This window comes from Thrips palmi, unplaced genomic scaffold (genome assembly GCF_012932325.1).
Source record: "Thrips palmi isolate BJ-2018 unplaced genomic scaffold, TpBJ-2018v1 HiC_scaffold_2, whole genome shotgun sequence".
NCBI lineage: Eukaryota > Metazoa > Arthropoda > Insecta > Thysanoptera > Thripidae > Thrips > Thrips palmi.
The window spans coordinates 9,786,052-9,807,062 of record NW_023144629.1 but is presented as its reverse complement, the minus strand read 5'-3'; the positions used below and the strand labels follow the sequence as shown (position 1 = coordinate 9,807,062).

At 39.0% G+C, this 21,011-nt stretch overlaps 4 protein-coding genes across 10 annotated transcripts; 3 read left to right on the top strand and 1 right to left on the bottom strand.

Annotated features, from left to right (window-relative positions):
• Positions 1–5: 5 nt before the first annotated feature.
• LOC117647570 (coiled-coil domain-containing protein 149) lies at positions 6–2,303 on the top strand. Its single transcript, XM_034389386.1, has 10 exons — positions 6–181; positions 301–459; positions 549–713; positions 786–905; positions 985–1,227; positions 1,320–1,413; positions 1,490–1,634; positions 1,710–1,828; positions 1,901–1,972; positions 2,062–2,303. The coding sequence occupies exons 1-10, from the start codon at positions 149–151 to the stop codon at positions 2,235–2,237; spliced, it is 1,326 nt and encodes a 441-aa protein (XP_034245277.1). The 5' UTR covers positions 6–148; the 3' UTR covers positions 2,238–2,303.
• A 510-nt stretch (positions 2,304–2,813) lies between these two features.
• LOC117647569 (E3 ubiquitin-protein ligase KCMF1-like) lies at positions 2,814–9,976 on the top strand. Of its 5 annotated transcripts, none has more exons than XM_034389381.1 (10): positions 3,104–3,180; positions 3,524–3,617; positions 3,903–4,070; positions 4,147–4,286; positions 4,392–4,508; positions 4,665–4,765; positions 4,844–5,024; positions 5,507–5,700; positions 5,787–6,133; positions 6,232–9,976. In XM_034389381.1, the coding sequence occupies exons 2-10, from the start codon at positions 3,584–3,586 to the stop codon at positions 6,528–6,530; spliced, it is 1,581 nt and encodes a 526-aa protein (XP_034245272.1). In that variant the 5' UTR covers positions 3,104–3,180; positions 3,524–3,583; the 3' UTR covers positions 6,531–9,976. The 5 variants fall into 5 exon arrangements, with proteins under 5 accessions (XP_034245275.1, XP_034245272.1, XP_034245271.1 ...); XM_034389380.1 differs by lacking the exon at positions 3,104–3,180 and adding an exon at positions 3,267–3,316; XM_034389384.1 differs by lacking the exons at positions 3,104–3,180; positions 3,524–3,617 and adding an exon at positions 2,814–3,080.
• An 859-nt stretch (positions 9,977–10,835) lies between these two features.
• Positions 10,836–15,120, bottom strand: LOC117647575 (ras-related protein Rab-8A). 3 transcript variants are annotated; one of them, XM_034389395.1, is made up of 7 exons: positions 14,979–15,120; positions 14,606–14,873; positions 14,183–14,243; positions 13,716–13,920; positions 13,472–13,612; positions 13,049–13,051; positions 10,836–12,719 (listed from the first exon to the last, which is right to left on the bottom strand). In XM_034389395.1, exons 2-7 carry the CDS (start codon positions 14,727–14,729, stop codon positions 12,624–12,626), a joined length of 630 nt encoding a protein of 209 aa, XP_034245286.1. In that variant the 5' UTR covers positions 14,730–14,873; positions 14,979–15,120; the 3' UTR covers positions 10,836–12,623. The 3 variants fall into 3 exon arrangements, with proteins under 3 accessions (XP_034245286.1, XP_034245287.1, XP_034245288.1); XM_034389396.1 differs by having other exon boundaries at positions 14,606–14,869; positions 14,979–15,090; XM_034389397.1 differs by lacking the exon at positions 13,049–13,051.
• Positions 15,093–20,975, top strand: LOC117647565 (longitudinals lacking protein, isoforms F/I/K/T-like). Its single transcript, XM_034389371.1, has 12 exons — positions 15,093–15,230; positions 15,982–16,228; positions 16,337–16,495; positions 16,622–16,715; positions 16,796–16,996; positions 17,076–17,239; positions 17,325–17,525; positions 17,626–17,907; positions 17,990–18,271; positions 18,349–18,526; positions 18,605–18,823; positions 18,903–20,975. The coding sequence occupies exons 2-12, from the start codon at positions 16,058–16,060 to the stop codon at positions 19,706–19,708; spliced, it is 2,757 nt and encodes a 918-aa protein (XP_034245262.1). The 5' UTR covers positions 15,093–15,230; positions 15,982–16,057; the 3' UTR covers positions 19,709–20,975.
• Positions 20,976–21,011: the final 36 nt, after the last annotated feature.

Below are 21,011 nucleotides of genomic sequence, written 5' to 3'. Positions count from 1 at the left end.
ACGTCGTCTGCTGCACAGCTGCGGGCTGCAGGCTCGCTCACTGACAGTTGACAGGTTGCTACGGCCAATACGGGCTGATTGCAGCCGCAATCGGTCGTTGTTTCAGGAGGAAAATGACGTGAGATGGAGTGCTTGGTCTTGAATCACGATGGAAAGTTACGTGGAGGGATGTGCGTCCGAGGTAAAGGATCGCGCTGTGTTTGTGCGCACGTTCGGTGTTTTGGTGTTGGTTAGACTTAGACTACTACATTGCCCTTTAGTTTAACTCCCAGAAATAAACTTGTCCTGTTCTTGTTTCAGAATGCTATGCTTCGGAGGAAGCTTCAGAGCAAAACTGAAGCTGTTTTAATTCTAAGCAAAGATCTCAACAAATGTAGGAGTGAACGAGACCAGTTTAAACTTCTGGTCGATGAATTGCAGCACCGGCTGGCCAGCATCAAACGAAATGTGCACAACAAGGTAAAGGAAGAGAAGTATATTAGCTTTACAACTATCATCTTAAACCTTAACATTTAATTTGCTCTTGGGTGTTATTTTGATTTCTCTAGGGTTTGTACCGAGTGGCACTCTACACTGAAGATGAAGAGGATGGATTTAGACCTGGTGTTACTGTTGCTGAAATGCTAAGGGATGCACAGAAAAGGAATAAAGCTCTGCGTATGGAAATAGATGATCTGAAACAACAGCTTTCTGATGCTAGAGAGGACATGGAGGTCAGTGGTGACTCATTAGAAGACGAAAGCTCATGCTGGTGTCTGTGCTACCAACATCCTTCTTTGTTTCAGGCTCTCCGATCAAATTATGCTCGACATCGCTGTGGCAATTCTTGTAGATGGGAGGGTCAGGCCTTCCCAAATCATCCAAAAGAGGAACTAATACAACAGTTGGAAACTTTGGATACTAAAGTAACAGAACTTATCCATTTTCCAATAAAGCTGTAACATGCCTGAAAATTTAAGAGACAATTTTTACCTGCTGTTCCAGTGTTCACAACTGCAGGTGAATCTTCAAGCTCTCCTAGATGAAAAAGAAGAATTAAAACAGGAGTGTGATACTTACAAATTTAAAGTTCACCGTTTGAATTATGAACTATCCTCTCTTCTGAAATCCAAGCAGAATAATATTGATATTGATGCTCTAGTCACAGAAAACAGGTATCTCCATGACAGATTGCTTCAATCGCAAGAAGAGATTGAGGTCATCCAACGATCTCTTCAAAAATACAAGGTACAACTTGTGTTAAGTATACTTTTTTTAAATGCAAGAAGTCTCTTCTATGTTTTGTGTTGCTTAATTTTAAAAAAATTTATCATCACCAGGCTGCTTTTGACCAAACAAACAAAAGCTCGAATTCACAAAGAAAAATTTCTGCTACTCTGTCTCCCGCAAATAGATTTATAAGCCAGAGCCAAGGTAGGTGCGAGTTATAAAGTGGAATCCAAATACGACTTTTGTCAACATTTGAAAACATAATAATTTATTTGAACAGTACGGGAGTTATTGGAAGCGGTGTCTCATCCAATGAAGTCGAGCACTCCTGCTTTCATGGAAAGCATGAGAAATGTATGTCAGGCATTGTTTGATTCTTTGGAGGACAAGAGTCTTCGTCTTGTACATCAGAAAAAAGCCAATCGGTAATTGATCCTTAATCTTTCTCTTGTTATTACATGTTGGACTATGTGACATTTTTATGCATTATCTTGCTGCAGGATTCTTGCTAAACGTATTGTAGAACTGGAATCCCTAGCAGGCGAACAAGGCACGCCAGTCTTCCCGTCAATGCTCCTGTTAGAAGGATACTCTGAGTCTGATGCAGCAAACACATTAGGTATTTCACTCCCTATAAACAATATGTTTAGAAAATTGTGCTCTCTCATCACGCCTTTTTTTCATCCCCCAGAAAAATTTAAATTACCAGAAAAGGAAGTGAAGATAAATAAAGAGGCAGCACCTGAAAACAAAGAAAATTGTGGTAAGAAGTAACTTGGAAATTAATTAGCTCCTACTCCTCTTGCGTTCAAGATGAAAATGTATTTTGTCCCTTTTTTATTTATTTTCTAGATGTGAAGAAAAAATCTACTTGGAGGAAAAGCAGTAGTAGCTCAGAAGTGGAGGATTTTCAACCTTTGCCTCCTGGAGTACGTGTACTTGTAGAACAGGCATTGGAAGAGTTGCGTCAAGAAAATTCTCAACCAGAGAAAGTTAATGTAGCTTTAAGTACCAAAGAAAATTTATGACATATCTAGTCACTTACAATAATGTTAAAAATTAAATTTATTGCATTCCTTGCATTTTATTTTAAAGATGACTTTTTTTTCACCAGATTCAAATGACAAAACATCATCATATTTTTTCAGACGCAATACAGTTTTTTTTTATTTGACAAATTATTTTGAGACATTTACATCATACATTTACACAACAGTCGTGGAACGGTTCATATAGTGATCAGGCACACTGGCACTGGGTCATTACATAAACTGAATTGATACACCAGAGGAGGGCACCGTCTTCACAAAACACAAAGATTAAATCTAGGATCTGCACTGATGCGATGCTCCGCAAGTAAAAATTAATAGGGGCTGGGGGCACGCTTACCTACGAAAGACGTACGCAAAGTATGGAATTTGGGAGGGCACGAAACGCACACGTCCTCGAGAAGGGAAGGGCCACATTTGAAAGAGAGGAGGAAGCGTTCATTTCTTAGTGTCAAAGCACTTTTTTTCAATTTATTGTTGTTCATTTAATGTGGGGGTTTTCGGCTTTCTGTGTGGGTTCTAGAGAGTCCCTTGTCCGTCGGATCTGAGTGTAGTCCGCACAGTGCAGACGTCTCGTCGGTTCGGTTCGGGCGGTACAGAACAGAGTCGGGCTTTCCGGACGAAACATCGTGACGTCATTATGGCCTAGATGGGTTAGGATTGGCGATGGAAATGAACTAAAATTTTCGTCAATGAAATTGTTATTATGAAGCTCACTGCAATACTCACGTCTAGTATTATTTGAAAGGGGAAATTGTTGCTCATTGTTGGCGCTAGTTTCGAAGTCGTGGGGGCACTGCGTTGAAATGTCTCGTCATGAAGGTGAGTCCCTGAGTTGGGTAGAATAGGCTTATTGGCCTCTCAAACCACATACGAGTTTTGTGTTTACCTTTTTGCACTTGTCAGCATCGTCAAATTAAACGTACTTAACCGTAACTGGTTTGGATTCATACGGTTGGTTCTCCTGGAACCTTTTCCCCCAACCGTCAAGTACGGTTAGCTCTCGTTCTGATCAAAGCCTAGGCCAGGCCCCCGTATGCGAGAAATGCAACATCATTGTTCGTTCCACTTTAGCCCTTAAATTCCTCTTTCAATATTTTCATTCACCGTCCCTCACCACCCTGGTTTTCTCCGCGAGCTTCTCACAGCTTATCAGTTCTAATCTGTCATCTGGTTGACAGCACAGAGTTTTATGACTGCTGTCTAATTGTGTGATAAGTCTTTGTTTAGTTTATGAAGATTTCTCTATATTCCTCGCATTCCAGCCGCTTCGCTTTCATAAATGTTTACTCGAACATAGATTATTGCTATCCATTGAGTGTCAAATGTTGGAGTGGTGTTCCTCACTGCTTGCGGATGGTGTGTCAAGTATTATACAATGTCTTTTTCTATAATCTGAATTTCATCATCTCTTTGAAACCCCTTTATATGTTTCAAAGATTAAGTTTAGTTTGTGTCAATTTTGTTGTGATGTTTGTTCTTTGCAAATTGTAAATGGGAGAAAGCATCTCTGCAAGTGTCTTAAACTAATTGTCAGTTGTGTCCCATTTGCTTTTCTTCCTTTTCATGTTTGACGTGAACTTAGTTAAGATAAAATTTTATTAATATGCTGAGCATGAACTGACACAAATGTTTTTGTTTCAGGTGTGAGCTGCGACTCCTGTTCTAAACGTAACTTTCGTGGTCGTCGCTACAAGTGTCTTGTCTGCTATGACTATGATTTATGCTCATCATGCTACGAAACAGGGGCCACTACGCCTCACCACACGACAGGCCATCCTATGCAGTGTATTCTCACCCGATCAGACTTCGGTAAATTTTTCTCTGATATTTTCACAAAATAACTAGAAGTTGAACATTTATAACACATTTTAATTCATTTCGACAGAACTTTACTACGGTGGGGAATCACTAACTGTTGAACAGCCCCAATCTTTCACTTGCCCGCACTGTGGAAGAATGGGCTTGACTGAAACAACTCTCCAGGAACATGTGACTTTAGATCACATGGTCACCACTGCTGAAGTGGTATGTAACAACTATGCAATTAAACGAAAAGCCTGGGCAGCATCATGTTTATTTGGTAGTACGGTTTTGTGCCATTTCTAAGTCTTTACCTCATATTGTTTTCAGGTTTGTCCAGTTTGTGCATCGTTACCTGGAGGTGATCCTAATCTCATGACTGATGACTTATCTGGCCATTTGAATCTTGAGCATCGAAGTGGACCTCGAGATCTTATATCATTTCTAATATCCTTTCATTGCCGTAGTATTGAATTTCCATGAAAACTATTGTCACCTTACTTTGCTTTCAAGTTTATTCGTACCTGTTTCTGTTTTCTTTTTATACTGAACAGTCTCATGTGCCCTCCTTTTTTAGAAATTTTCCTTAACAGACTGCTTTACGATGAACCAGCTAGTCTTCGGCATGGTGGCGTCCGTCGTGGTCCTCATGCATCAAGAGGTGTTGGTGGTCCAAGGCCTAGGAGGTGCAACATGCATTTCAGGTGATTGCTTTGTTATGCACCTTTGTGCTCTTTAGTTGAGTTGAGAATGCAACCCCTCTTCTTTATTTCAATTTCCAGTACTGGTGGCTTATCTTCTATATCACCTTCAACTCGAGACACTGTGGACCCCATTGCTGAGCTACTGTCCCAGCTGTCTGGCGTCCGACGATCAACGGCTAGTACTTCAGCTCAAAGCTCGACACCATCTCAATTACAACAGCTTCAAATGCAGCTGCAGTTGGAACGTCAGCAGGTGAGGGTATGAATGCTTCTCCTACTTTCAATTTTTTTTCATTTCTGGGGAAATGAGCGGGAGGGCATAAATTTGAAAAAATATTGGACAGCCAATCTTTACCATCATATTGTTTGTCATCTGTCTAATTTGAAGTTGTCTTTCTTAAAATTCTATTCTGGAATGTTTGAAATACTCATGCTGGGTGGCACCTAGTGGCACCCAGTTGGTAACCCAGACTTCTCAACAATGAGTTCTGTTACTGTGGTAGGCCATAGCCCAGTATGTCCTCTTCCAATGGCAGTCATGCTGTCAAAGTTTGGTCAGTCCTTTTTCAAAACACAAACTGGTGTCAATGATGGAGGAGGTATTAAAACTTGAGGGTGTACTGCTAAATTGCTTGGTCTGCTCAATTGGGTCCTCAAACAGTGCCTAATGTATCAACTAAAGAAGGTAGCCTAGAATTTGAGGGCAGCTTTAGTGTGCTTTGTTTGGTTTGTCTGTTTCAGGCGGCACGACAGCAGCTAGAGAGGCTACCTCGACGCCAGGCACAAACAAGCACTTCAAATGCAGCCAGTGGCACTGCAGCTGCCCCTACAGCCTCAGCGGCAGCTGTCGTCAGCGCTAGTTCTGCAAGTTCGAATGGAGAGTTAGGTTCAAGCACACCCACTGCACCTGTTAACTTACAGTTTTTACTTTCAAGGTTTGTTCTTGTGTAATTGTTTTAATAGGACTTTTGGTTTTTGACATTGCCGCCTATTAAATGTAATTGCAACTGTGTGTTTGCAGGTGCACTGAGCCGCCTCTCACTGAAGCAGAACTACAAGCAGCAGAGCAGGAGCGAGCTGATCACAGTCTGTTTGTTCAAGAGCTAGTAATGTCCACTTTGTCGGACTCAACTGCCTCAATTCTTTCCTTGGGTCAGAATGCAGTAGCCCCAAATAGGAATAGCGAAAACAGTGAAACTTCTTCAAGTAGGGAGTCTCCCGGTGGAGGAGGGGGGGCAAGGGTTCAATCTTCTCCACCTTCTTCTGCCCCCTCCACTGGCTCTTCGTCCAGCTCTTCATCAGTCCCAGCTTCATCTCAGCAAAGGGCTGCAACAGGAGCTGTCGCTGCAAAGCGCAGCAGCACTAGGGGTATGGGGCTCAACCATTATTGTTGGGCTATCCTCACAACTCTGAAACTTGTTTAATTTTGTTCCTTTCATCACTTTATGAAGTTTATGCAATTGCAGGTGTGGGGCCCGTGACTGCATCAAGTGGAAGTTCACGCAACCAAGCGCAGGCCGCGCAGGCCGCGCAGGCGCAGTCCCAACAAGTGGCCCAGCCTCAACAGCAACCGCTACACCTTCGCGATCGTGGCGCAGTGATGTCTCTGCAAAACCAGCCATCCCAGCAGCCTCCACAACCCATGCGCGTCGTCACAGGCACGGGCACCATCCGGGAAGTGGTCGCAGCACCTAGCTACGGCAGTCCAGGATCAAGCAGGAGAAAGCCAGTTCGCACTGCAACTGAGCCACCACCGCCTCACTAAAAGTGTTCATAGTTCTAGTCCTTATGCCTGTTTCTAGGTAACTAAAGCAAGTCCCTCCCCCTCTCCCCTCCCTGTCACCTTTCTTCATCCAATTGTTTTCTTGTCCTTTTCTCCCAAGTTTTGACCTAGTTAATAAAGTTTCACATAGTGAAAATGGTTGCTATTTATGATTTATTGGACAGCTGGGGTGGTTTGAGATTATCTTATGAATTGCTTTACCCAATGTTGGCAATATGTTTCATTGATTATTCTTGTTGATCCAGCTCAAGGTGCTTAGCTACTTGTTTTGTGTTTGTTTCCTGCGGGTTGCCTGAATTCAAATTTTTGAGTACATTAAAATTATACTTTTTTTATCACTGTGCATTAATGACACATTAAAATAAGTACTAATTTTGTACAATTCTCATCTCATGAAATTTCATGGTGATGGTTCCTTTAGCATTAATCATTTGAGCATTCAGAAGTGGGTGCATGTAATGGAAGGGGGTGAGAGGGGGATATTCTCAAGCCAGCTGGCTTAACACCTGAACTGATAGACTGAGAATATTGTGCGCACTTTTCAGCAAAATTAATGCCAGTTTTCTTCTTTTTTTGCAATTGAAATGAAATAAAACTACTTTCTCCTGCTGCTGGGAACATACTTTTGCACCACTGGCATGACTAGGATCTTCTCGTGGCTTCCTTTGGCTGTCTTTTATTTAGTATTTGCTTTCTGCTCAAATTTGAAATTGAAACCAGTGATGCTGTTTTCCCTTTGGTGTACAATTGAACAGTGTTTTGCTTGCCTTGGAATTTTGATTCTTCTTGGTAAACTTGCTAACTTTCCATCTGTTGGCTTCAAAATAAATCCTTGTAGTATGAGTAGTTTGTGCTTGTTATTAGCTCAGTCATCCATAAACTGCCTCATTCTCATGGTTTATTCCTTGTTAATTGTTTTTTTGTTGTTGTTTTCATGTTACAATCATTCATTTTATTGATCTATCATAACAGAACTGGTAGCAGGCAGACCCCACTTAGATGAATTGTTGATGTGGCATTCGTAATTGTATGTTGTGTTGATGCTCCCTTCACTTAGCTAGCTGACATTGTAGTGTGTGACATCATTTTGGTCCCCTGATAAGCCTTTTTTAGCTATGTTTTTGCTGCAAGAGCGTGTGATTAAACACATTTTTATGCTTTGGTAGTCTCTTTTATTAAATATATATTTTCTTTAATCAAATATTGGCTGTGTCAGACAAATTCAGAGCACAAGGGTTAATCATCAAAATTCATGGTGAACAGTTGTCATTGACTTGTGTCGCCTTAATAATAACTTTAAGACCAAGAAATTGATTGCATTAGAAGTGCTGTTTAGTTTCCAAAATTCACAACTTTGCCAACTTCTTTTGGTTGTAACCAAGAGAATCTATGTATAGGTATTTCATAATTCGAATTATCTAGTGTTGAAGGCTGTGGACATATCTACCAACTGAATATATTTTTTATGTCCTGACTTAGTCCAAAACAAGTCCAGTCGTTGAGGAATTCTGTTCTTTTGTATGACTATTTTAAAATTAACGTGCATAACTGAATCAAAGCCTTGGCACCTCGGCAAATTCTTTCAGTGTTATTTCTGAAATGCTTCAATAACTAATTTAATTTCATCCTAACCTATGAGCAGATTAAGTAAGAAAAATTTAATTATAAATGGCGGATATAGAGTACCATCATCATGGGGGTTTGGCAGAGTTGAGGGAAGTATGAGGAACTGTCCCAGCAAACATCCCTTCCAAGGATGTTGTTCAGGGGAAGTGAAATACTAAATAGAAACGCATCTGGATATTGAACTAAATTTTCCTTAGATACAACTCCTTTCTAGTTATGGGAATAATTCTCAAGTGTTTTAACTTAATTTGTAAATTATTTCATTGCTGAATGTTGTGGACATTTGGTGTTCTGTGATGAGATTAACCAACTTGTGGACATCGGCTATTAACAAGTTTGTGTGCACATTTGTCTGTTGTGTGACCTCTTAAGAATTTATATTAAATGTATATATTTAAATATATACATATGGTGTGCGCTTGTGTGAGTGCGAGTGTGTGTATGGTTGTATAGTTGTGAGTGTCCAATTGTAAATTTAGCCAATGTGTTAAATGCCCATACCCTTATTTTCCTCTTTGATTCTTACCCCCTTTAAACTATCTGTAAGGGGAGGACTGATCAATAAGCAAGCTCTATTTGGATAGTGATAAATTTGATTTAGTTTGTCTGAATTTAGAAGAGGAAGAAGGTTCACATTGCTGAGCAGTAGACTGATGTATATTACAGAGATGGCTATGGGGTTTCTCCGAGCCTAAAGGTTCTTTACCAATCTGAACATTTTACTTGTTTCCCCACAAATTAGATACTCTGTGAGTGTGTGTGCAATTAATTAGTGATCGACGCATTGCATAACTCTGGCTGAAATGTATGATGTATTCTGGGCAAAGAACTATTTTGTTATTTCAGTATTTGTTACAACCCATTTGCCAATATATTAACTATCTTAATGAACAAACAGAAATCGAAACCTTTTGCTAAAGCAAGACTTTTCTTGATTGGCTTAGCTATAACCTTGAACTTGAGCTGAGCAAAAAGTGAACTAATGTTTTGCTGTGGAAACCTTCGAATTTGTGGTATTCACTTTGAGGAGAACATTTCCCTATTTGACTCATTGAGGAAAAAGTTTTTTCCTGCTGTTATCATGTGTTAGGTACTTTTTAATCTACATTGGTGAGGAGGGCTCTCATGCTACCCAACTAAGTATTTTGTAAATACGTCAGTTTATCTTAAAGATTTCCTTGTTTTTAACATCATTGGTAAATTGATTCACAAATAAATATAAATTGGAAAAAAAATACTGTTTTGTTGAATTGTAAAGATTGTAGCTATCTGCTAGTCTCCTTGAAATATGTGATACAAAAGAAAAAATATAAAAAAGAAAGTAAGGGAACCTTATCAGCTTAAATCTTACTGGACCTTAAGGCATACAATACAAGTGCATTCTCCATCATACCTCAGTTACTGGTGGTAAAATAAGATTGCTGCTTGTTTCAAATGAAAAGATGCTTCTGCTGTCTGACAGTCTTGAGAGTGTGTGTAGATCATGTCAATGTATCTTCTCTCCCCTAATAAACATATAATTGAAACTGAGACAGTGGGCTCTTTTTTTGTTACTAATGATTTTTTTTCTGTTGAAATTTCTTGATTGTTATCCCTGTTTTGTTGCGAAACTAACCTTTCACACTCACATTACAATGAATGAACTTCATCTGATTCTGGAAACACGATCAAGGCTTTGTGATAATTGCTCACCCTGCCAAGTGCTATGGGCTTGCGGTGTGGTTTGTTAGTGTTCTTGTATTGTATGTTTCTTCACTATCAAATTGGAATTTTATTTATAAATATAAAATCTTGTAGCACAATCCTCCTTTCTTTTTTTGTTCTCTCACCACTCCTACTGTCAGTGGGTTAATTTTGTTCTCCAAGCATTACTGGATCTAGAACAATGTTTGAGGAAACATCAAGTGCCCAGTGTTGTTGAAAAGTTTTTTAGTTTAAGAGAGACATGCAGCTTGTCAAGGAACATCATTGAAATAAAATATTATTTGGAAAGGGTTGTAATTTTTCTCAAGATGAATAAGCGTTTCAGCAAAATTAGGACCCAGGTAAATGTTTCTCTTGAACTAGACAGTGCTTTATCTGGCTCAAAGGCCAAGATGCAGTACTGACCTGGCACTGCCCAGGGGTCCAGGGCAGCCCCATTGGCCATCGCAAGCCAGGCAGCACAGCGTCGCAAACGCACTCGCGGCAATGAATGATTAAGGGAAAAGCATTAGTCAAAAAATTTGGAATATATAAATAAATTTATTTGTAAGATCTACATACTGCACAATTATCTCCATATAAAAGATGCTAAATTTTCCACTGAATGCTCTGCAAATAATACAAAATACATGTAATACAATAAACTCAATCAATAAGCAAAGTTTTAGTCAAAATAAAAAGGGCAAGCAATTGCATGCCATGAGAATTATTTCACAATCTTCATAACAAAAATACATGAGATAATAACATTATAACTGTTGAAAAAGAACATGAACAAAATGAAAATTTTCAGAGCAGGCAGTCCAAAAATTTTCTTTGATTTGAAGTCTTAAGGGCAGTGTCTCTTACTCAGCACAAAGACATCAGCAAATGAAATAAAGTAGTATCACGTATTCAGAGACTAACAAGACCAATCATGTTTTATAAGGATGGGGAGGGAGAAAGAAAACAATTTAGGCAAGAACTTTGAGTTTCTTACAGAAATATTAAAATTAATAACTTTACAAATTGTACAAGCACACCATAAATTTTATTAAAAACACAATATATGACCTGTGCAAAATTTCAACTTATCAATCCAGACTTAGATGCCTTTTCATTACGCTGGCAAGCAGGATGACAGGCACTTATCACTTGAGTCATAATATCAATATGAGGTATTATCTCAAAGGATTTTCAACATAAAATATAAGAGAAACATTAACAGAAATTTTGGCAAAATAAACGAAGATACTGGTGTAAAGTCACACTTGAAACACTAGGCCTTATTTCAGACGTGTTTGGCTCCTGAATATTGCAAATACAACAAACAGGTACACATTATAAGTCAGATTTCAGGTAATATTAGAAACAATTATATTAACCACAAGTCACATCAGGCGTGTTTTAGAGCCACAAAAATGGTGAAAAGATAATAGCGAAAGAGGGATGACAGAAAGCCAATTAGTAAATGTGAACCCTGTCATTTGCAGAACAAGTGACACAGCAAAGCTTTAAACAACAATGTCATGGCTTAGCAATTACAAACATACATTCACTAAAACTATGCTTCCAATCATATTTTAAGGCATATTGATTGTGAAATCACATGCCTCAGCACGTCGAAAAGAAAAAAAAAGAGGGGGGGATGGGAAGTGGGAAGAAAAGTAATCCTTAACACATAAACAACATGCATAAATAAACAAGCCATCTACCACTGCTTTTAAACATTCACAGCAATTTTTAAATCAATATAACAGTGCACTAGAAAGCAAAGGAAAAAAAAATGAAAATGAAAAACATAAAGAAATGAGTATCCCCTAAACAGAAGTCTGACAGCCCCTATCTCTGTTGGGCTGACCTGGTTTATCACGCAAGTCAATATACGACAGGTATCATAATCATACTAAAGTCTTGTGCAAATATGCATTCAGGGATGAAAACCATCCTCTGAACTGAACGAAATTGATAGACCATTGTTCCCAAAAATGAAGCAACATTATTCTTCAAAACCACCTCCATAAATAATGAGTAAAAGTACAGTATCAAACTGATTTTAATTAAACAAAAGAGAAACGAAAATAAACACTGTGGAGTGGGGATAGTTAAAATCCATTGTTCCAAAACATTGGCAAGTGTAAATGATAAAAAGATTTGAACCAATTCCACAATCTTGAAAGACAGAACAGCACCAAGGTCCATCCAGAAGTAAATAGTACTATATAAATTTATGTTCAGTAAGAACTGATAAGAAATTGTAAATTTAACTGGATTCCAACGTGAAAGACAAGATTAAGTAGCACTTATGACTAAAGTATGCAACAATCGTTTGTATCTCCAGGTAGGAAAACAGTCTCTCCACTTTAAAGATTTATAAAAGAAGTGACAAAATACAATCTGAGAATGAGGAAAGTTAAAACAGTCAGCACACTTTCATTTTACCATTACTCCTTTTTTGTATTATTATTAAACGAATATACATCAGAACCAAAAAGAAATATAGGGTGTAAATTAGTCAATAATTGAGATCCCAGCTGTTAGTTGAAAGCAAGCAGAAATATTTGACGGGAGACCAAAGTTTGAAGATATTTTTCTTTCCAAAATGTTTGCTTACAAATGAAAGTACCTCTGTGCTCAGGTCTTTAGGAATATTGTTTGGATTTTTTTCCTACCATAAAAATGGGGAAAAAAATTCGAACAAATCCATAGAAAACGGCTAGCAAAATCAGACATTAAATTGAGCGAATGAAAGCACCAGTAGAGACGTCATAGTAAAGAACAACGTGACAACCAATTCGTAGGCTTTCGCTGCGGCTCAGCAGGTTTCAGTTGATGGCCTCCTTTGGGGGGGTTGCTTGCCTCCTAGAATCACAAACAAGATATTTTCATTAATTGAGGAGGGAAATGAATACTAAAGAAGAGTTAAGAATGAGTACCTTACAATGCATTCACACTACAAAAGACAAACTATAAACTAAAGACACCCTGTAGAACTGATTTGGAAACTCTTTGGTTCAATACCTCTTAAATAAAGCAAAGTCACAGTGCTCAAAGCTGTATTGAGAGTATTAATTATGCTCATCTTCAGCATAAAAGCAGAGATTGAAAATCCTAGGACTACCAAATACAGAAGTATTTTCATATTCCTCATGCACTGGACACAACACACACAAAAATACAGTCGTATTTACCTTCTGCCATGTCCAGATGAAAGCAAAGACAAAAGAGAAGACAAGAAAGGACATTAGACAACAGAAAAGATGACATAATTAACTAGAATAATCTTGTGATGTGCGGTAAATATATGAGTAGAAGGGTCACCAAGAGACATCTCATTTTGACAAAAGCTCTCTCTCTCACATGAAGTATAAGCACACACACACTTTCTCAGTTTCTATCGGCAAACCTAGCTTTGCACATAGCAAGAAAACAAACTACGCATTGAAAAGAGACACTATCTTTAAAAAGGGACTGATGAGAGAGCAAGTTCTGTTTCCAAAGACAACATAAAAGAAAAGGAATGACTTCACTGAGGCAGTAAACCACAGAAACTATGTTGGGAAAAACATTGGTTTGAAATGACACTTTAAATTATGATGTGAATAAATTCTTACCAATTTCTTCTCAGTTTTAGCCTTAATATCTCTTGCTAAAGTGTAAAACGCTTCTTCCACATTGATTGATGCTTTTGCACTAGTTTCCATAAACTTGATACCGTACTCTATTGCTAGTGCTTCACCTCTTTCTCTTGAAACCTGCAATGGAAAGACCATGACATACAGGCAAAACGCAAGTAGTTAAGCAGACAATTGAGCTGTTTGTTTGAAACAAGAATAGATTCATTAAAAAAGCTCTGACCTGTCGTTTCTCACTTAGTTCACACTTGTTTCCCAACAACATTTTTTCTACATCTGCTGATGCATTTTCTTCGATGTTCCTGATCCAGTTTTTGATATTTTCAAAACTTTTTTCATTTGTAATATCATACACTAGCATGATTCCCATGGCTCCTCGATAGTAAGCAGTTGTGATGGTGCGGAATCTTTCTTGACCAGCTGTGTCCCTGATGAGAGAACATAACAAGACTGTGGTAGGGATTATGGTTGATTAAAAGGGGTGTTCTGAACACAGGCTATTATTAACATTCAGTTGATTAAATAACTACACACAAATATTTCACTTGTAAAAGTTAACTGCAATATTTTTAACACACGAAACTTAGTTGCTGCTAGTGCCAGCAAACAAGATATTCGGAAGTCGCAGAATGGACTCTTCCCTACCATTCATAAGCTGCTTAATGAAAGATAAAGGTATACAGCACTTACCATATTTGAAGCTTTATCTTCTTTCCATCCAATTCTATTGTCCTGATTTTAAAGTCTATACCTGAAATATAATATTTCAAAAATGAATGACAGCAGAAACACAAACTTAACGGTTGAAAACACAAACATAGTTTCTTGACATCACAAGAATGACAAGGCCTCTTGAATGGTAATACAAAAGTCAATTAAAATAACCCTACATGCAAGTGATAATGTCATGAGTACCAGATGTCAATTGAAGACATTGGGTGGGACAAGAGAAGGTACTATAATTTGACATGACAAGAAGAGTAACATGGAAGATTTTGACAGTTCAGACTTCCTTTGGAGGCGTGAAAATCCGTTTTAAAGTGATTGCATTGAATTAGTGTCCGTCAAAATGGCAAAATAAGTTGTTCAGGGTGTTTATAACACTTTTCTTACCAATTGTTGATATAAATGAAGTATTGAAGGCGTCCTCGGAGAACCTGAAAAGGACGCAAGTCTTTCCAACACCAGAATCGCCGATAAGCAGTAACTTAAATAAATAGTCGTATGTTTTAGCCATTGCGGAGGATGAGTTGATGAGTATTCGCAAGTATTCGTGTTAGTTGGGTTAAGCCTCTCGGGGATCTTTTTTCTGTAATGGGTTAGGCCTACTTGGCCGTAGCAACCCAAGAATGTTGCGGACTAGGTAGCCGGCGGTTCCTGTCTTCACCAAAAAAACAATATTGAAAATTAGAGAGATGCTATTACGGTAAATGAAAACATTTCGGCACAGGCATACGTCAATTCTAAGAACGGCATTTAAACGTACATGTCATTTAATGACCGCAAGAGTGCCCAAGAGACTGGCTACGAATAAAACTATCTTTAACCCAACACACCAAGAACAAGAAAAGACTTTTGGCGTTAGTTCAGACCGCTGCCGCTCCGAGCGCTAGTCACGCAGGTCCGCCATTTTATAAAGTGCGTCTTGTTTATAGAAATGGCCGCCGCGCTTTGCGCTTTTATTTTGGATTTTTCCTCGACTTGCAAACTTATTGCCGATAGTCATTGAAAACGCGAGGTAATTGAACCCCGAATTCCCAGTGTAATTGGGCGCTGGTCCTGCCCGATCTGAACCTTCTACTGTTGGAATCGTACCAACTTGGAGTGTACCGTAGGTTGGCTTGCCCCTCAATGGCCCTGTTTGGAATTCACTGTTATCATGGAAGTAATGCGATTTAGGCGTTTTCTCGTTGTTCTTCGCGTTCGCCGCTTCTCCAACTTTCCGTGATTCATATAATGGAGTTGTTAGCGTTCTAAAAGAGAAATTCGCAATCACGTAACCCTGCCGTACACCGTGTAACCTCAAGTGTCTCGTAGTTTTGTGAAGTTCAGCAAGTTTTCAGCCGAATTTTTTTTTTGATCTTGGAACACACTTTTGCTGTCAAGAAAATTTGCGTTTCTGATCTTTCACTTGTTTTAAGGCTTGCCAGCTCACTGTAAAGTAAAATTTTCGGTACTTTCCATTCAGTTAAACTGTTGTGCTGTGGTTATGAAGGTCTTGATTGTTTGCTCACGATGGATTTTCGGTCATATCTCTTTCATTTCATTAAACTAGTGATCTTCTGAAAATTTCGGTGTTGACGAAATGGAATTTGCTGCATTTTATGTCCTTGAACTTGTCAGTAGTCTACCTTCGCATTTCTCGCTCTGTTACCGTCAAGCGTAATTGGCAGACACTCTTCGCAATTCATGCCGATGTTGATTCAAGTGGCTGATTACCTTTGGATTCCAGATATTTGTGTCTATTATACTTCCTTTTTATGTTCCAGGCTTCAAAGATAGTTTTGCAGCTCAACAATCAGTACCAAAGATTTATGAAGCATTGTTCCCCTATTAACTCATAATATGGGTGGAACTCGTTTTATGGTCCAGTGGGAGGAGCATCCCTCCCACTTGGCCACTCGACTGGGACAGCTGCTTGAGCACCAGACGCTTGTGGACGTGACTCTAATGTGCAATACTCACACATTACGAGTACATCGTGCCGTCTTAGCAGCCTGCAGTCCATATTTTGAGGTATGATCAAAATTTAACCAAGCAAACCTCTGAGCATTTTTCAGAAATTTTCCATCCTATGTCAGTTTTGATCTTATTAAATTTGGTTTACGCTTCTGTGTGTTGCAGTCTATCTTACAGCGACAACTTGGAGCTCATCCTTTAATTGTTCTGAAAGACATGCAGTTTTCTGTGTTAAAATCCTTAATCGAATTTATGTATTGTGGAGAGACAAGTGTGACTGAAGACAACCTAGGAGCCTTGCTTCAAGCAGCAAAATTTTTCCAGGTATGCCTTTAAACTTCCATCATAACAACCGACTTTCCTTTTTTATTAATTTTTTCTGTCACTGTCCTAGTTGAATGTTCTATTTTCTAATGTAACCTCTCTATCTTTTCTCAATCTTCCCTTTAGGTGAAGGGATTGTCATCTATGACAAAGGAGGCCCTTGGGCTGCCATCGTCTCCATCGAAACCAGTACCAACTCCCACTCCTGTACCCATCAATGGTTTGTGCTTCTCCCAATTTTTTAGCTAAAATAACCCAATGTTAAGCTGAAGTACGAGTGAAACATTTTTGTTTTTTCAGGGGACTTTGCCAAAAAAGTGCCACAACTCAGAACCCCCACTTCAGGGAAAAAAATTGGTATGCAGACAACCCTTGTATCGACTGCTGAAGTCATGAATAAACAAATTGTAGCTTCAAACAGCACCGCCACTACTACCACTGCTGGCACTGCTGGCACCGCATCTGTTCACGGACGAGTTGGTCCTGGAGGAGACTCCCCTGGTATGAACCTGGTCTTGCTCATCGTGTCTTGAAACTTTTACCAATTCATGACATTTTTAAAAATGGCCTGTTTGTACAGCTGTCAAGGTTGCATCTGCTCAAGGAACTTCAACGATTTCTACTGACACAGCTCAATTGCTTCTGAATCTTTCTGGAGTGGAGGGCACATCTCAGGCTGTCACCACAATTGAAACTCCTGTTCAAGCAGCTGCTTCTAAGCTAGCAACAACGACATCAACACAGGTGTGTCTCAAAGGACAATAACTAGTAGAAACAGTTACCATTATTATTATAAAGGTCTCATATGTGATTTGTTGTTTTTCCCCAGTCAAGACCTATGCTTCAAATGTCCAGTCGCAACGTTCGCCTCACAAATATACGTGGTTCAAACATGATGAAGATAGATGCTAAAACTTTGGTGGAGAAATCTAAACTTGGCGAGACTCCAGCTGTAGGTGCTCATCACATTGATGAGTCTCCCCGGCGAAGAGGGCGTCCATTAAAGAAGCAAATTAATGTCATGTTCCAGGTAGTGTAATCAAAATTATTAACCAATCCTTACCCAAATTCTTAAATGCCTTTTAATTTAACAATTTTTGTGACATTTTGTCTTAAATTTGTTTAAACAGGAGAAAGTTATGTCAGATGCTGAAGTGGCATTGCAAAAGGAAGCCGATGCTAGCCGCATGGCACTGGAAGCTCTCAAAAGAGAAATGAACACAGGAGATCCTGGTAATGCTGCTGCTGTTGAAGCTGAATTAGTGGAAGCAGGAGCAAGATCACAAGAAATTCAAGATGAAGACATGATGGTCAAGCATGAAGAGGACATTTCTCATGGCTCTCAGACTTTAATTGCCTCCGAAGAAAACAGTCAAGAATCTGAAGCAAATCCTGGTGAAGTTTTGTATCAGGTGAGGATCAGAGGCTCTGCTGACTCCACATCTGACATGAATCCATATCATTATTATTTTATGACCGGTTGTTTCCTTTCAGGTAACAGCAGATGGTCAGGTGGTTGCTACTGGGGGATCTGATCCCAATGCGGCTGGTAATGTAGCCTCTTATATGGAAGCTCTGAAGGAAGCTGGTTTACCAACAGACCTTCCTATCCTTTTGGATTCTGGGGATGGGTCTTATGTAACAGTCAATGAAGAAGTACTCATGAATATCTGCAATGGTGGTGTCATTCACTATCAAGTTGCTGAAGGTAATCTTGTCCAAGGCACTGATGGGCAGGTTGTTGTGGAAGAAGGAGAGAATGAAGCTGAGCAAGAGGTTTGTTAGATTCTATCCCCTGCAATTGGAATGGCATCATCTGTACCTGTTTTAAAGCCAACTTCTTTCCCATTTAGTTTTTACAGACTGAGCCTCAAGAAGAGTTAAAGCAAGTTACAACCGCATCCCAATCTGTTATCCAGGAAAGTAAGCCTGGTAGCAAACCAAAAGTTGCCACTCCGGCCAGTAGCTGTGGGTATACCACAGCAAGGCAGATTGTGAAGGCATCCATGGAAAAGTTCCGTCAGGAACAAGGTCTGCTTTTCACTGTTGAACCTTTGTATGGTGTACTCAAAGGTCTGTCTTTGTAAAAATCATGAAATTTTCTTTCAGCTGGCATCCGCAAATTTGTTGTTAAAGAAATGCAAGAAGCTGAACTTGTAATGGAACCAGGTGATGAGAATCCTGAATTAGTGTCAGATGAAGTGCATATGGAGCAAGGAGAACAGGCTGATGACGCTATCATGCATGATGAGCATGGGATGGTGAATGATGAGCAGCAACACTTGGTCTCCACCACAACAGTTGAACCTACTCTTGTGCAATCTGGAGGTATGTAATGTTTGGTTTAGTTTGGTTGATTGCTGGTAAATTATCCTTCTTTATCCAAAATGTTTGTATGATTTATCAGGTCAAGTTCAGGCTTTGCTCCAGACTTTTGGAGAGGATGGAGAGAGTCAGCAAGAAATGGTTTATTTGGTAACGGAAAATGCTGATGAAGTGATTGCCAGTGGCAACTTTGGTGATGGAACCCATAGCTTTGCTGTTGTTTCCGATGGATCCACAGTGGATGGGACCCACACATTCTCCATCGCCGATGGTAACATTGTGGTGCAGCAAGGACAGGAGGAAGCAGAAATGTCAGTTGAGCAGGCTTTGGAAGCAATGATGGGGGGTTCTGATGCATCTAACCATGACACCCCACAAAGTGCTCAACAGGCAGCTGTTGATGCTGAAAGCATGCGTCTTGTCTTGGGTGCTGAAGACCATGATGATAAATCAAGCAATAGTGTTTTGCTTGGTGAAAGTAACAAGAATGAAGATACCCTTGCCATACTAACTGACAATACCAAACTGGAAGACACATTGTTAGATGATTTGAATGATGATGATGACGAAACATCAAGCAAGGATATACCACTTGCAGTTGGTTTGTTGCCTTTGAGAACTGCTCTGGAAAGAATCCAGGCTACACCTGAACACCAACCTCGTAAAACTCGTGCCTCTAGTCTGACAGGAGAAGGAAGTAAAGGTGGAAAACGAAGGAGTGATTCAGGAAGTGAAACTGTGGAGAAAAAGGCTCGTTCTGATGAAGTGGTTGATAGTGATGGAATTGGTGATGATAGGTTTGATGCTGAGGAAGAAAATTCTTCTAGTTATGATGTAGAAACATCCCTTGGCGTGATAACAGAAGATGGGCTTAAAGATGCGCCTTAAGTACAATATAAAATCTATTTAAATGGTGGGCTAAATACTTGTCACTTTGGTGTCAAAGATTTAACCTCAGGCCGATGTGGCAATGCTATTACTATGGTTTCCTTTTTAAGAGTGAGACTGGTAGAATTTTCAATTATAAGGAAAATATAATATATTTACTTGAAGAAAGGCTCAGGAATGTAGTTTCCAACTGCAGAACTATGCTATGTGTTTTGACTTAACAATAGGCAGTATTGCCTAGTTAATATATCAGGTTTGCTCTATTCCACATTTTCTGCTCAAGATTTTCTGGTGTACTTTCTATTTCCTGAAGGTAGCCTTCCAACTTTAATGATCGTTCTAATTTCCATTTCCTTACTAACAAGGAACTTCAACGAGGACCCTCTTTGATTGTGGGCTTTAGATGTCCTGTCTCAATACCCCTCTCTGACCCCCCCCCCTTTTTTTTTAAAGAGTTATAAAAAAGGTGTCTCTTCAAGGTTGTTCCTCTGCATTTCTGAATCAGCACAGAACTTGGGATGTCCTGCTATCAGTTGTATAGAAAGGTGCTACATGGTGGTTGATGCTTATGTACAACTGCATATGTGGTACACTACTTTATATCTATGTTGTAATTATTGAAGCATTTTTTGTATTAATTATAATCTAAAAAATCGCAATGGTGTATATGTTATGGGAGTCAGTGACATTGACAACACTGGTGTAGATTTAGTTGTGTGTTTTATTGTTGAAATGAAAGGTCTGTTTCGTTAGAATAATAATAATGGAATAATCTGAACTATGGACTGATTATTTCTTCTATATTGGACTTTTGTCTTATCTTATTAGATACTTTACAACCATTTTTCTTACAAATATGGATGTATTTTAAATTCTAAAAATAGTGTATTAAAACTGTTCCAAATGAAAATAGTGTTATCAGAAGAAAAAAATATTAAGTTTTATCTCTAATTTTATTTATACTTTTCTTTGATATTTCGTGAAGTTTATTTCAAGTTACCAGATTGGTGGCAAACTTGTAAAGTCCTCTGTAGACCTGACTGCTCGCTCCTCTCCCCCAAATCTCTCAACTCTGGGAGTTATTTTCTTTTGAAGTTCTTAGTACATAGTGTACAGCTTTACCAAGTCACTGTTTTGATATTGTAACTAGAGCTTTTTTTTTTCATAATTGGTTTATTATTGATTGAAAATCTAAGAATCACCTAAATGACATTGTAATTTGCAGGAACTCATTTTCCATTGCAATAAAGTATCCATGAGTCACTAATGTGCACACAATTTTTTTTTCTTTCAACCCAAGCGT